We start from the raw sequence: 12,914 nt of genomic DNA, 5'->3' as shown, positions 1-12,914 counted from the left end.
AAAATCTTTTTGTCTATTTCTACCATAATCTAAGGAAAATTTACAAATTTAAATGTTTATTTTGGGGGAGAAAAGGTCTAAGAATCAATGATATAATGACTTAAAATTTTTTTAAAAAGCAAAGAAAATCTAAAGTAAGTAAAAGGAAATAAAAAAGACAAAAGTAGAAATCAATGAAATAGGAACACAAACGTAAGAAAAAATTAATAGAACCAAAAGTTGGTTCTTTGAAAAGATGGAATTGATAAACCTTCAATAAAATGATCAAGAAAAGAAAGAGAACACAAATCAATACAAAAAATGAAAAAGAGGTTATCACTAGGTCCTGAAGACATTAAGAGGACAGCAAGAGAATAGCATATCCATTATTCTAATTAGATAACTTTGATGAATAAACAAATACCTAAAAAGTCACAAAGTATCAAAGCTCACTGAAGAAAAGATAAACTGAATAATTCTTTACCTGTTAAACAAATAAATATGTAGCTATAAACTTTCTACAAAGAAAACCACAGGCCCAGATGGCTTCACTGGTGTATTCTACTGAGCGTTTAAAGGAGAAAACAGTACAAATTCTATACAAATTCTTCCAGAAAAGAGGAGGAAACATTTCTAGACCTAATTAGTGAAGCCAGTATTAACTTTATATGAAAACCAAACAAAGAATTATAAGAAAAGAAAACTATATACCAATATTCCTTATGGTTATAGATATAAACATCTATAACAAAAATTAGGTAAATCAAATACAAGAATAAGAAAAAGAGTAATACATCATTACCAAGGTCAGTTTCAGATTTGAAAAAAATTCCTGTCAAGTATTTTATTAAGAGAAAAAAGGAAAAAAACCATATGATCATTTCAACAGATACAGAAAAAGCTATTTGATGAAACAATACCATTTATAATTTTAAAAAGTTTCTGTAAACTAAAAATAGAAGGGAATGTGCTTAACCTGAGAAAGGCTATCTAAAATAAACACAACAACTAACATCATACTTAAAACAGTAAAATACTGAGTTTCCCTTGGTTAACAAGGTCATTCTCACCAGTTCTATTGAAGACTGTCCTAGAGGGCATAGCCATAAAAAGCATGAAGAAGCAGGCAGAAAGGGCAGAAACAAGAAATACAATTGCTTCTATTTGTATATGATATGGTGGTTTACACAGACAACTGCAGAGCTGGAGGACGATCCCCACTTAAGGAAAATGTGAATAGGAAGAGAAGAGAGCATCTTGGAATGCCTGCATTTCCAGGACAGGTAGAGAGGATTAATAGCTAGCAGAGGACATTGAGAAAGGAGACAAAATTATATCTCATAAGCTCTTTATGAAGCAGGGAATTGTGTAATACATTTTAAAAGGATTTACCCAAAATAAGATTAAAAAATATTGAAGCCTCAGCAATCTGGAATATTCACTTATACAGAACATCAAACCTTCACAATAAGGGAGAAATGAAAAACTGTCACATATAAGCTTAGCAATACAATCACTATCTGCACCAGATAATCATAGTAATAAATGATCAAAATAACTGGGCCAAGGTGTGTAAATGGTACTTATAGCAGAGATGGTTAATAATGAAATGACTTAAAATGTATATTCAGTATTAGCAATTATGCCATTCATGACAAACTAGATAATGCTTATGAGATGTTGAACTTCAAGCCTAAAATAACATTTAATTTTAGATAAAATCTCAATAAAGCGGAGAAGAAAAGACTATTATGTGTCTTGACCTATATTATCAGTAAGTAAAAAGGTATGTTTAATATTTTCTCTATCAAATAATAAAAATATAGATTTTTTGGTTCTTGAGCTCTAGTCACTTATGTATCATAACCTTCTATCTCTAATTCTAAGTGGTATAATAAGTTTTCTACAATTTCATGAAATGCAATTTTATGGAATAGTCTTTTTTTTAAAGATGGAAGGTTTTGTTAGTTTTCAAAATATGTCATAAAGATTTTTATAAGCTTTAACTAAAAAGCCAGGTCAAAGTCTTTCCCTGAGTTCTGTTGACATAAGCAATTGTCTCTAACCAGCAGGGCCACCACAGGGCGGCCTTGAACTGATTGCTAACCTCCTCTCATTTAGTTCTCAAGGGCAAAACCGGTGATGCTTCAGCAAAGTGCAGCACCCAGCTAGCCACAGGAAACACTGCTTCTGGGGGGCAGACCCCAGAGTGAGGGCGCTCGCCCAAGATCAAGGCAATTTTCCCACACTGACCTCATCTCCCAGACAAAGTGACTAATATTAGGAATAACCTTTGATGTATGTTAAAATACAGATTCAGAGAGTTCACTCTATACCAAATTACAGTCCCAGAGGAATTTCTATTTTTAACTTTGCCAGGAGGTTTTAATCATCAGGCAAACTGTAGACACTCATGTCTTAACCCATAGAATGAACTTTTTCAAACTATGAGTTGTAATCATTAGGGGCCAAAAAGTCAGTTTAGTGGATCACTATTAAAATGTTTTAAAAAGTAATATATGAGTATAGAAAAATAACAGAGTACATCACAAAATAAAGAAAAGTATTGTTTTGTGTGTATATATAATTATAAATGCTTACATATTATGTATGAGGTGACAAAGTAGCATGTATTTTTATCTTGGGTAGTGATCAAAAGATGTCTGACAGCTACTGCTAGAACATAAGGAAAAAATGTGGAGCTACAGAAAAGAAAACTACATGTATTTCCTACTTGGGAGCAAGAATATTAAGACTTTTTGGTTTGTCACACAAACCTGATTTTATACTGTTTTTATGACCATCAATAAATTTGACAATTCTTACTTAAAAACAATTATTTTACTATGGAAGCTTTAATAGTATATATTTTATTATAATGAGATGAGTGCGCAGGAAAAGAAAAGGATACAGAGAAAACATCCAAGTATACACATAACACGCTGAGGGAAAACAAGACCGTCTCCTCTCAACCTCATTTTTAAATTTAGTGTTCTTAAATTTGGGGCCCGTTAAATTGCCATTCATGTCACTTATGGATAGCATCTGACCTTAGAAGTTCCCTTCTCCTTTAGGACTTGTGACACTGTTCTCTCCCAATTTTCTTGCTCACTGTCTTTCTCTGTATCCTCTTTACTCTCTAAATATAAATGTTTCTCCTTAAAGATCATTGGTAGTCTCTCTTCCTCTCTCTCTCTTTATAACACTACCCAAGTGATCTAAATCCTATCTAATAGTTGACATTATTTTTGTGTTGTTATATTGTACCATTTTATATTTGTATTTCAGTTGCTGTAATATTTCAATATGTTTCAGGTGATTGACAAGCAACTGGTGCTAAAGGATATCTCTTACTATTATTAGGATGAATAATTTGATTGCTTTTTAAAAGAGTTACCTACAATCAAACTACATATGACTAAATCTCATACCAACCTTATTTTTCATTAAACTTCCTTAGTAGTGGAAAGGGAGAATATTTATGTTAGTGTATAAGAAGAAAGGGTATTTACTCTGGGTTCATACCTTACAGATACACATCAGAGTTTCTCAACCTTGGTATTAATGACATTTTGGACTGGATAATTCTGTTGTGGGGAGCCCTCCTGCAGGATGTTTAACAGCATCCCTGGCACCAGACGTACACCTTTCCCAGCTTTGACAGTCACAGTGTCTTCAGATGTTAAACGTCCAGAGGGAAAACCACGGTGTCACCAGGCTAACACTCGGGGCTCTGCCTGAAGCTACAGTGAGTGCTTGTAAGACTTGCTTCTCTTACTTATGATGCAATTATCAGAGGTAGCATACAGTCTACAGACAAGAACAGGGTCTATTTTTAAATTCTAGAAAATATAAACACACATTACCCTCTCTCTTTAGAATAATTAGCAACATGCTACTTTTGGTACATGTAAAGAATTCTGAATTATTTTAAAAATGTGACACCTCTCACTCATCCAAACAATTTTATAACCCACTTTGATCTACAGAGTCAAAGATTAAATTCAATTATTTTACCTTTAGGGCTGAAGTTATAGTTTGCTCAGCTGCTGGTGGGAATGAGCTCTGACCCGAAACCACCTAAAACAAGGTTTTTATCCAGTTATACTTTTGCTTAAGCCATTTGTATTTATAAATATTGATTTTAATCATAACAAGATAAAGCTGTTTCCACAAGGCACATATAAAACACTATCATTACTTTACTGTAATGTCTCACAAATATTTTAAAAACTCATTAGTATTTATTAGTTAAAATAGGTTGAAACATACTTTCCTATATAAAGCAAATATATGTGCACTTTGAATAATCGAAACATTAAGAATTCTAAGAGCTAGCTTTCTTTAAATCAGTCTACACAAGTTTAAATAATAAAGTTTTAACTTGAAAAGGTCAGTCTAAAGCCATATTTATGCATTTCTTTAAAAAGTTAACTTTTCTAGGTTGATTGTAATTTTCAATGTCTTTAAAATATAAATGTCAAACATTTCCCTTTATACAAATCAATACAAACATTCTGAAACTATCAATAAAGACATTTAAATTAGGCTAAATAAATACAACCTTTATTAAAGAAAACAAAAAATACATCTTTTTTTTTATTTTTTATTTAAGTGAGAGGTGGGGAGGTAGAGAGACAGACTCCTGCATGCACCCCTACTGGGATCCACCCGGCAACTCCCATCTGGGGCCAATGCTCTGCCCATCTGGGACCATGCTTGCAACCAAGCTAAATAGCGCCTGAGATGGAGGCTCCACGGGCCATCCTCAGCTCCCATGGCCAATGCAATTGAGCCATGGCTGCAGGAGGGGAAGAGATAGACAAAGAGAGAGAGAGAGATCAGGGAGGAAGGGATGAGAAGCAGATGGTTGCTGCTGTGTCTCCTGATGAAGAATCAAACCCAAGACTTCCTTCCACAAGCTGGGTCAATGCTCTACCACTGAGCCAACTGGCTAGGGCCATCATGTATTCTTTTTATTTATTTTTCTAAGATTTACCTGATAATAACCCTTATATTTTCCTTAGTGTGTGAAATACACATTTTTGGAAACCCCTACGTAATAAAGACTTGTTTAGTAAGTGAATTATAGTAAAAAATTATTTTAAATACAATTTAGCACATTAAAGTTCATGTTAGAGGTCAAGTTTTAAAGAACATAATCTAACGTTTAGCATACTTCAGGCTTCTAAACATTTATCTTCCTACCTACTAAATAGTTTGAAGATGATTTATAGAGTAAACACAAGCTGCTCAAAAGTCAAAGAATGGGTGAAAGTGCTTTTCTAGTCATTATAAATAGTCATCTTAGACAAAATATATAAAGGCAAATAAGTTAAAGTTCAGTCTTTTTCTTTAATGGCAAAAGGAACATATATTTTCTGCTTGAAAGTAGTCATCAGTGACTGTATCATAAAAATGTAGTTTTAATGCAGTTTCTCCTTCTTTTGTGAAAAAATGTAGAACCTTTTGACACATTGCAGGGCTTAGAGTTCTTACCTTGTCATTAGCTTATTTCACTACCTGTGCTATAATTTACTACCACCCACATTGTATCATACTATGTTTTTTAATAGGTATGAAACAGATTATTTACCCTTAAATCATTTATCCAATAAGCTTGATCTTAACAACCAAATGTGAGTCTATAGTTCATGTGTTTTAAACTAAATGTTTAGATAAAAATCACAACAAATAAAATAGACCAGGGTCAAAAACTGTGTAAAAAGTTATTTCTCAGCTTATTTTATAATCGTCATGTTTTCATTGTATTTCTTTGCAAAAAAAAAAAAAATTTTGTACATTGTCTAATTTTCAGGCAAGAAGAAACAAAAATTTAAAATTAAGTCAAAAGAATTTTTAAAATGTTACCTTTGTTACTGACTGGTGCAACTTAAATAGTGAATTCACCACAGCCACATTTCTTCTCTGCCCTTCAGTAAGAGGCCCGATCACCTGGCTTGCATCGCCTTGTGTGGAGAGCTGTAAGAATTCAACACCATAAAAATTACAAAAAAAAAAAAAAAGAAACTACCAAAGTGATAGTTCATATCTAACTGGGGAGGGGAGGAATTAATGCCCCTCTGACAGAATTTTAACTGGAAATATTCAGGCCAAGCTTTGGACTTCATGCACAGTGGGCATAGCCTTTATCAGTACATCATAGCTGATGGACTACAGGCAGGTGGGACCCAAAAGCCCAAGCCCAGTATGTCTTTTTTGTTTTTGTTTTTACAATCAAATGTTTATTTAGAAAGTCACAGAGGTAGAAGAAGTGAGCCAGCTGGGATGTGTGGGCTCAGGAAACAAGAAAGAAAGGCAAAAGAAGGGCCCTTACAATTTAGAAGAAAGAAAGCAAAGATATGCTGCCTGGAAGAAGTGGAGGAGGAAAGGCTGTTGTTATTTTGATATGTTAGCATAGTACTCCTTAGGGAACACTTTCTGGCAACTGTTAAGGAAGGGAAGGAGGGAGGCAGAAAGGGAGGAAGTGAGGAGAAAGGAATAAAAATAAACCTAGATCCTATATGCATTTAACAGCCATCATAATATTCCAATGAAAGGAGTGGTGAAAAGAGGGCATTACTCTTATTTTTTCTTTTTTTTTTTTTACTTAAAAAATTTATTAATTTTAGAGAGAGAGGAAGAAAGGGGGAGAGAGAGAGAGAGAGAGAGAGAAACATCGATCTGTTCCTGTATGTGCCCTGACCAGGGCTCACACCCATAAACTCGATGTATCGGGACAATGCTCTAACAAACTGAGCTACCCAGCCAGTGCAAATGTATCTAAAAATAAGAAGTGGTTCTTTCGATCATAGAACAGAGTCAGTGCTAACACTACCTCTTGACAGCAGACTAAACATTCAGTTTCAAATCTGTTATCAAAGAGAATATCAAACAGCTTGAGATGGGTTCCATTTTGAATAGTTAACATATAACCAAAAAGCTGGAAACAAAATACAATCTTGTTTATACAAAAGAGATGAGCAAGACCAGCACACAGGAATAAAATATAGCTTATAATCCAAAGCTGTACTGTTCAGATAGCTTGTATTTCTGTTACACAGCCCTTTTATTAACCTGCCTCTCTCATTAACCTCCTCTACATCTCCATGTTCCTGTCCTTTCCACTTGGCACATGGGATTTGGTAACTACAGTGGGTGGGGAAGGCAAACACAATCAGCAAACAATGGATCATTTAGAGCAGGGGTTGGGAACCTTTTTGGCTGAGAGAGCCATGAACGCCACCTATTTTAAAATGTAATTCCGTGAGAGCCATACAACTACGTGTGTATGTTATGCATTACCCAATAAAAATTTGGTGTTGTCCCGGAGGACAGCTGTAATTGCCTCCAGCCACCCGCAACCATGAACATGAGTGATAGGAAATGAATAGATTGTAATACATGAGAATGTTTTATATTTTTAACATTATTATTTTTATTAAAGATTTGTCTGCGAGCCAGATGCAGCCATCAAAAGAGCCACATCTGGCTTGTGAGCCATAGGTTCCTGACCCCTGATTTACAGTTTTCACTTTATTTTTCCTCAAGGGCCTTATACTTTTGAAAAACAGATGGAACTTCCACTGACCCAAACCAATCACTAGCACCTAAACATTGGCCTTGTTAATTAAATTTAGAGTCAAAAGTCTGCATATTTTTAATTCTTTGAGAAAGAAAGAACTATTCACTGTCAGGTTACTGAGCTTTCTTATTTTTCAATAATGAATGCTATAACTCTGGTTTTCAAACTTGTTACACTTGGGGACTGGTGAAAATAGAATTATTTTGGGGACTGTTAAGGCAGAAATCACCCAGAGCATAAGTGAATTTGACTAAGATTATTGGGCCTATAACCTTCCTACAATGTCAGGACTTTCACAAACTGGCACAAAATTTCTGGCAGACCTGTCCACTGACTGGCAATTTGAAACACTGCTAATAGAGTGATGCCAGAGAAATGACGCTGTGAGGGGTGCTCCCTGATATCTCCCCTTGAAATTTCAACAAATTCAACAACTAAAGACAGAAAAAAATCTCAGGAGCACCTGAAATATACACACAACAGATAAAGGTATGACTGAGTGAAAAGGTGGCTGAATATATAATCCACTCTGAAGGAAATAAGACGTAGAATGGGGTATTCCACTTTCCTCATTGATCTGAGGAAGGGCTGCTTTCATCTAGAACCGAGCGATGTGGAAGGTCGGAGGCAGAGGGAAGGAGCAGGGCTGGGGTGGATGATCAAGCAGAAAAAAGAACACGCTAGAGCAGCCTGAGATCATGGACGATGGTGTGCATGGGCAGCAGCTTCTGACAAACTGGTTCGGTATGACTGTGGGAGCTGGTGACGATGCCAACAGGTTTGTGCATTCCCTGGTCCATGATCAGGTGTGAGTGGCTCCACTAGGCACCACTGGCGTGGGCACGTGTGCTCACAGGCTGGAAGGTTTAGTCTGAGATTATCAGCAATAGACATCTGTGTGGGCTGTTGCTAGCGTCCTTGTGCATTCCCAGCTGCAGGACCACCAGCATGGGACATATGCAGAGGCCAGGATCCCTAGGCCTGGCACTACCTTGGTGGGTTGCCTCCATGGGGCCAATACAGGTTTTTAAGTGCATTCCTGCATTCCCAGCTCTGACTGAGATCACAGGCGCTGTGACCCTAAGTGGGCATGTGCAGGCCTCTGTCTGCACTGCTGAAGTCATGGGGGCTGGGCGCGCACGTGGCTTGCTGCAGGCTACCAAACAGTGCACAAGGGAGAAACTTGTGGAGATTAGACGCCCAGGGCACTGAGGCATTTAGACATGCCTGGGGGCCCTTAGAAAGGCTCTTGATCTGCAATTGGCTCCCAGCCTCCAACACGCTGAGATGTGCCACACCTGTCCACTGGCCCTTAGAAAGGTGCTAGATCTGCAATCGGCTCACTGTCCTACCTGCTCTCACTGGTGGCTCTGGTTGGCACAGCCTTACCCAGAACTGTGCTTTGACCGGTACAGGAGGAACGACCTGGCTTCTCTTAGAGCCTCTTGCTCTGCAAGCAGTGGCTGGGAAAAACCTCACAGCTAAGTCCCCAGGCTGCTAGCTAAGGTGGGAGAGACGTGGGAGAGGAACCTGAAAAACTTAGGCACCTGACCTGTGGTGGCGCAGTGGATAAAGCGTCGACCTGGAACACTGAGGTCGCCGGTTCAAAACCATGGGTTTGCCCAGTCAAGGCACATATGGGAGTTGATGCTTCCTGCTCCTCCCCCCCTCCCCCTTCTCTAAAATGAATAAATTAAAAAACAAAAACTAAGACTCACATTGTCAGAGCCTCCAAGCCCTAACAAGCCCCACCTACCAACAGGACTGAGGCCCAGCCTACATCATTGCCAGTGACACAACAGCAAACCTCTGCTCAAGAGCCCCACAGGGGCAAAACCTGTAGAACACCACCACCTGCTGAAAAAAAAGAAAGAAACTACCTCTCAAAATCAGGAGAAAATTATATTTTTATAACTCATTTTTCCCATTTTGGTAATATCTTCTTTCCTTTTTATTCTTTCCTTTTCCTCTTGAACTTCATTATCCATAGTTGTTACATTTTTCATTCTTGTTTTTTATGAGGGTTTCATTTCAAAAACCTCTACTTTTTAATTTTTTCCTTTTTCTCTTTTCTTAATTCAATCATCATTTATCAAGAAATTATTATATTTTGGATTCATATTTTTCTTTGTGGCATTTTGCATGCTTTTTACTTCATTTTTTATCTCGCCATTTTTCCTCAGTTCCTGTTCCTTGTTCTCTGTAGTTGTTGTTCCACTTATCATTATAGAATTTTCATTTTTTCACTGTATCTTTTCCATTTTTATTTTTTTAAATTATCTCTTATTAGTGTTATTAACAATACCACTCTACAATGCCATTAAGAAAAAAGAAATAAAATATCATGGATACAAAAGACAAAAATGTAGCTCAGAGAGATGATGAAAATCCTTAGAAAAAAATTTCAATGGCTTGGAAACCTTGATGTTAAATAACAGATCATTAAACACTGAAGTCTAAAAATACTCAGGGAAATACAAAAAAGCACTGAAAGGCAATTTAGAGAGCTCAAAAAACAATTTAATGAACAGAAAGAATACTTCACCAAGAAAATTGAAACTATTAAAAGGAACCAAACAGAGATGAAAAACTCAATGCATGAACTGAAAAACAAGGTAACAAGCTTAGCTAATAGAACAAGCCAGATAGAGGAGAGAATTAGTGACATAGAAGACAGGCAACTAGAGATACTACAGAGAGAAGAAGAAAGAGACTCATGAAAAAAAAATGATAAAGCCCTACAGGAATTGTCTGACTCTATCAAAAAGAGCAACATAAGAATGGTGGGTATAGCAGAAGGAGAAGAGAAAAAATGGAATGGAGAACATATTCAAACAAATAATCAATGAGAACTTCCCAACCCTATGGAAAGAATTAGAGCCCTGAATCCAAGAAGCACACAGAATACTGAGTTACCTTCACCCAAACTGGCCTACTCCAAGGCACATCGTAATGAAATCATCACAAACCAATGACAAAGAAAAAATCCTCAAGGCAGCCAGGGAAAAGAAGAATACAACATATAAAGGAAGGCCCATTAGACTATCATCAGATTTCCCAGCAGAAACTCTACAGCCAGAAGAGAGTAGACCCCAATATTTAAAGCACTGAAAGAGAGAAACTTCCAGCCAAGAATACTGTATCCATCAAAGCTATCTTTCAAATATGAAGGGGAAATAAAAACATTCACAGATATAGAAAAGATGAGGAAATTTATCACCAGAAGACCCCCACTTCTGGAAATACTAAAGGGGATTTATCCAATCAGATACAAAGAACAAAACAAAACAAAGTCTCAAGTAAAAGTTCCAACAAGATCACAAGAAAAACAAGATTAATCTGTGACAACAAAAACAAAAAAGAGGTGAGGACAAAGATTACCAGTAGCAAGGAAGAATGGAGAGCAGAAGCACTCATGAGATAATGTACTACATAAATATGATATATATCCTTTTTATTACCTAATGGTAACCACTCCTGAAAAAACCACTACAGAAACACATGGCTTAAAAAAAAGATAAAATAGAGGAAAGAAGTATGGAATACAACCAAACAAAAACAAATTACTGAAAAGCAAAAGAGAAGAACCAAAGAAGATACAGAGCTATCAGAAAGCAATACATAAATGGCAACAGGAAATCCTCAAGTGTCAATAATTACATTAAATGTAAATGGATTTAACTCACCAATAAGACACAGAGTAGCAGATGGATCAAAAAAGAAAATCCAACTGTATGCTGCCTTCAAGAAACACATCTAAGCTACAAGTGTACTTAAAGTGTACAATAAGTGTACAAGCTACAAGCCATACTTTTATCTGACAATGCTGACTACAAGACAGCAAAGGTAATCAGAGACAAAGATAGTCAATTCATAATGATAAAGGGGACATTGAATAAAGAAGACATAACACTTCTTAATATATATGCACCAAATCAAGGAGCACCAAAGTATATAAGACATCTACTAACTGATCTAAAAATAAAAACAGACAAAATACAATCATAGTTGGAGACCTCAATACAGCACTGATGGCTCTAGATCATTCATCCAAACAGAAAATCAATAAAGAAATATTGGGCTTAAACAAAACACTAGAAAAATTTGATATGATAGACATCTACAGGACATTTCATCCCAAAATGCCGGAGTATACATTTTTCTCCAGTGTACATGGAACAGCCTCAAGAATTGACCATATGTTGGGCCACAAAACTAACATCAACAGATTGAAATTATACCAAGCATATTCTCTGACCATAAAGCTTTGAAACTAGAATTCAATGGCAAAAAAGAAGTAAACAAACCCACAAAAATGTGGAAATTAAACAACATACTTCTAAAAAATAAGTGGGTCAAAGAAGAAATAAAAGCAGAGATCAAAAGATATATAGAGAAAAATGAAAATGACAATACGACATATCAGAATCTCTGGGATGCAGCAAAAGAAGTAATAAGAGGAAAGTTCATGTTACTACAGGCTTATATGAACAAACAAGAGAGAGCCCAAGTAAACAACTTGACATCACATCTTAAGGAACTAGAAAAAATGTAACAAAGGCAACCCAAAATTATCAGAAGAAAGGAAATAATAAAAATCAGAGCAGAAATAAATGAAATAGAGAACAGAAAAAGTATAGGAAAAAAATGAATAATACATGGAGCTGGTTCTTTGAACAACAAAATTGACAAACCCCTGGCAAGACTCACTAAGGAAAAAAGAGAAAGGACTCATATAAACAAAATCCAGAATGAAAGAGGAGAAATCACCACAGATATCATAGATATACAAAGAATTATCATAGAATACTATGAAAAACTATATGCCTGCAAATTTAACAACCTAGAAGATATGGATTAATTCCTAGAACAATACAATCTTCCTAGACTGAGTCATAAAGAAGCAGAAAGCCTAAACAGACCCATAAGAGGGAGGAAATAGAAACACCTTATCAAAAACCTCCACAAAAATAAAAGTCCAGGGCCTGATGGCTATACTAGTGAATTCTATCAAACATTCAAAGAAGCTTTGGTTTCTATTCTACTCAAGGTCTTCCAAAAAAACTGAAGAAGAAGCAATACTTTCAAACACATTTTATGAGTCCAACATAACCCTCATACAAAAACCTGGCAAGGACAACACAAAAAAATAAAACTGCAGATCAATATCGCTAATGAATACAGATGCTAAAATCCTAAACAAAATACTAGCAAATTGAATACAACAACATATTAAAAAAAGAATTCATCATGATCAAGTGGGATTCATCCTGGAATTTTAAGGATGGTTCAATATACGTAAAACAGTTAACGTAATACACCATGTCAACAAACAAAGAACAAAAACCAT

At 35.9% G+C, this 12,914-nt stretch overlaps 1 protein-coding gene across 2 annotated transcripts in view; it reads right to left on the bottom strand.

Annotated features, from left to right (window-relative positions):
- COG5 (component of oligomeric golgi complex 5) overlaps nucleotides 1-12,914 on the bottom strand; it is a 484,934-nt gene that overhangs the window by 74,103 nt on the left and 397,917 nt on the right. For both annotated transcript variants that reach the window (XM_066272211.1, XM_066272212.1), the window contains exons 15-16: nucleotides 5,851-5,961; nucleotides 3,997-4,059 (exon numbers count right to left, since the gene is read on the bottom strand). In XM_066272211.1, the coding sequence (XP_066128308.1) occupies nucleotides 3,997-4,059; nucleotides 5,851-5,961 (174 nt within the window). The remainder of the gene's footprint in view (nucleotides 1-3,996; nucleotides 4,060-5,850; nucleotides 5,962-12,914) is intronic.

This window comes from Saccopteryx bilineata, chromosome 4 (assembly GCF_036850765.1).
Source record: "Saccopteryx bilineata isolate mSacBil1 chromosome 4, mSacBil1_pri_phased_curated, whole genome shotgun sequence".
In the NCBI taxonomy this organism is placed as follows: domain Eukaryota; kingdom Metazoa; phylum Chordata; class Mammalia; order Chiroptera; family Emballonuridae; genus Saccopteryx; species Saccopteryx bilineata.
Note: the sequence above shows the minus strand (reverse complement) of the source record. Positions and strands in the feature narration are given on the sequence as shown.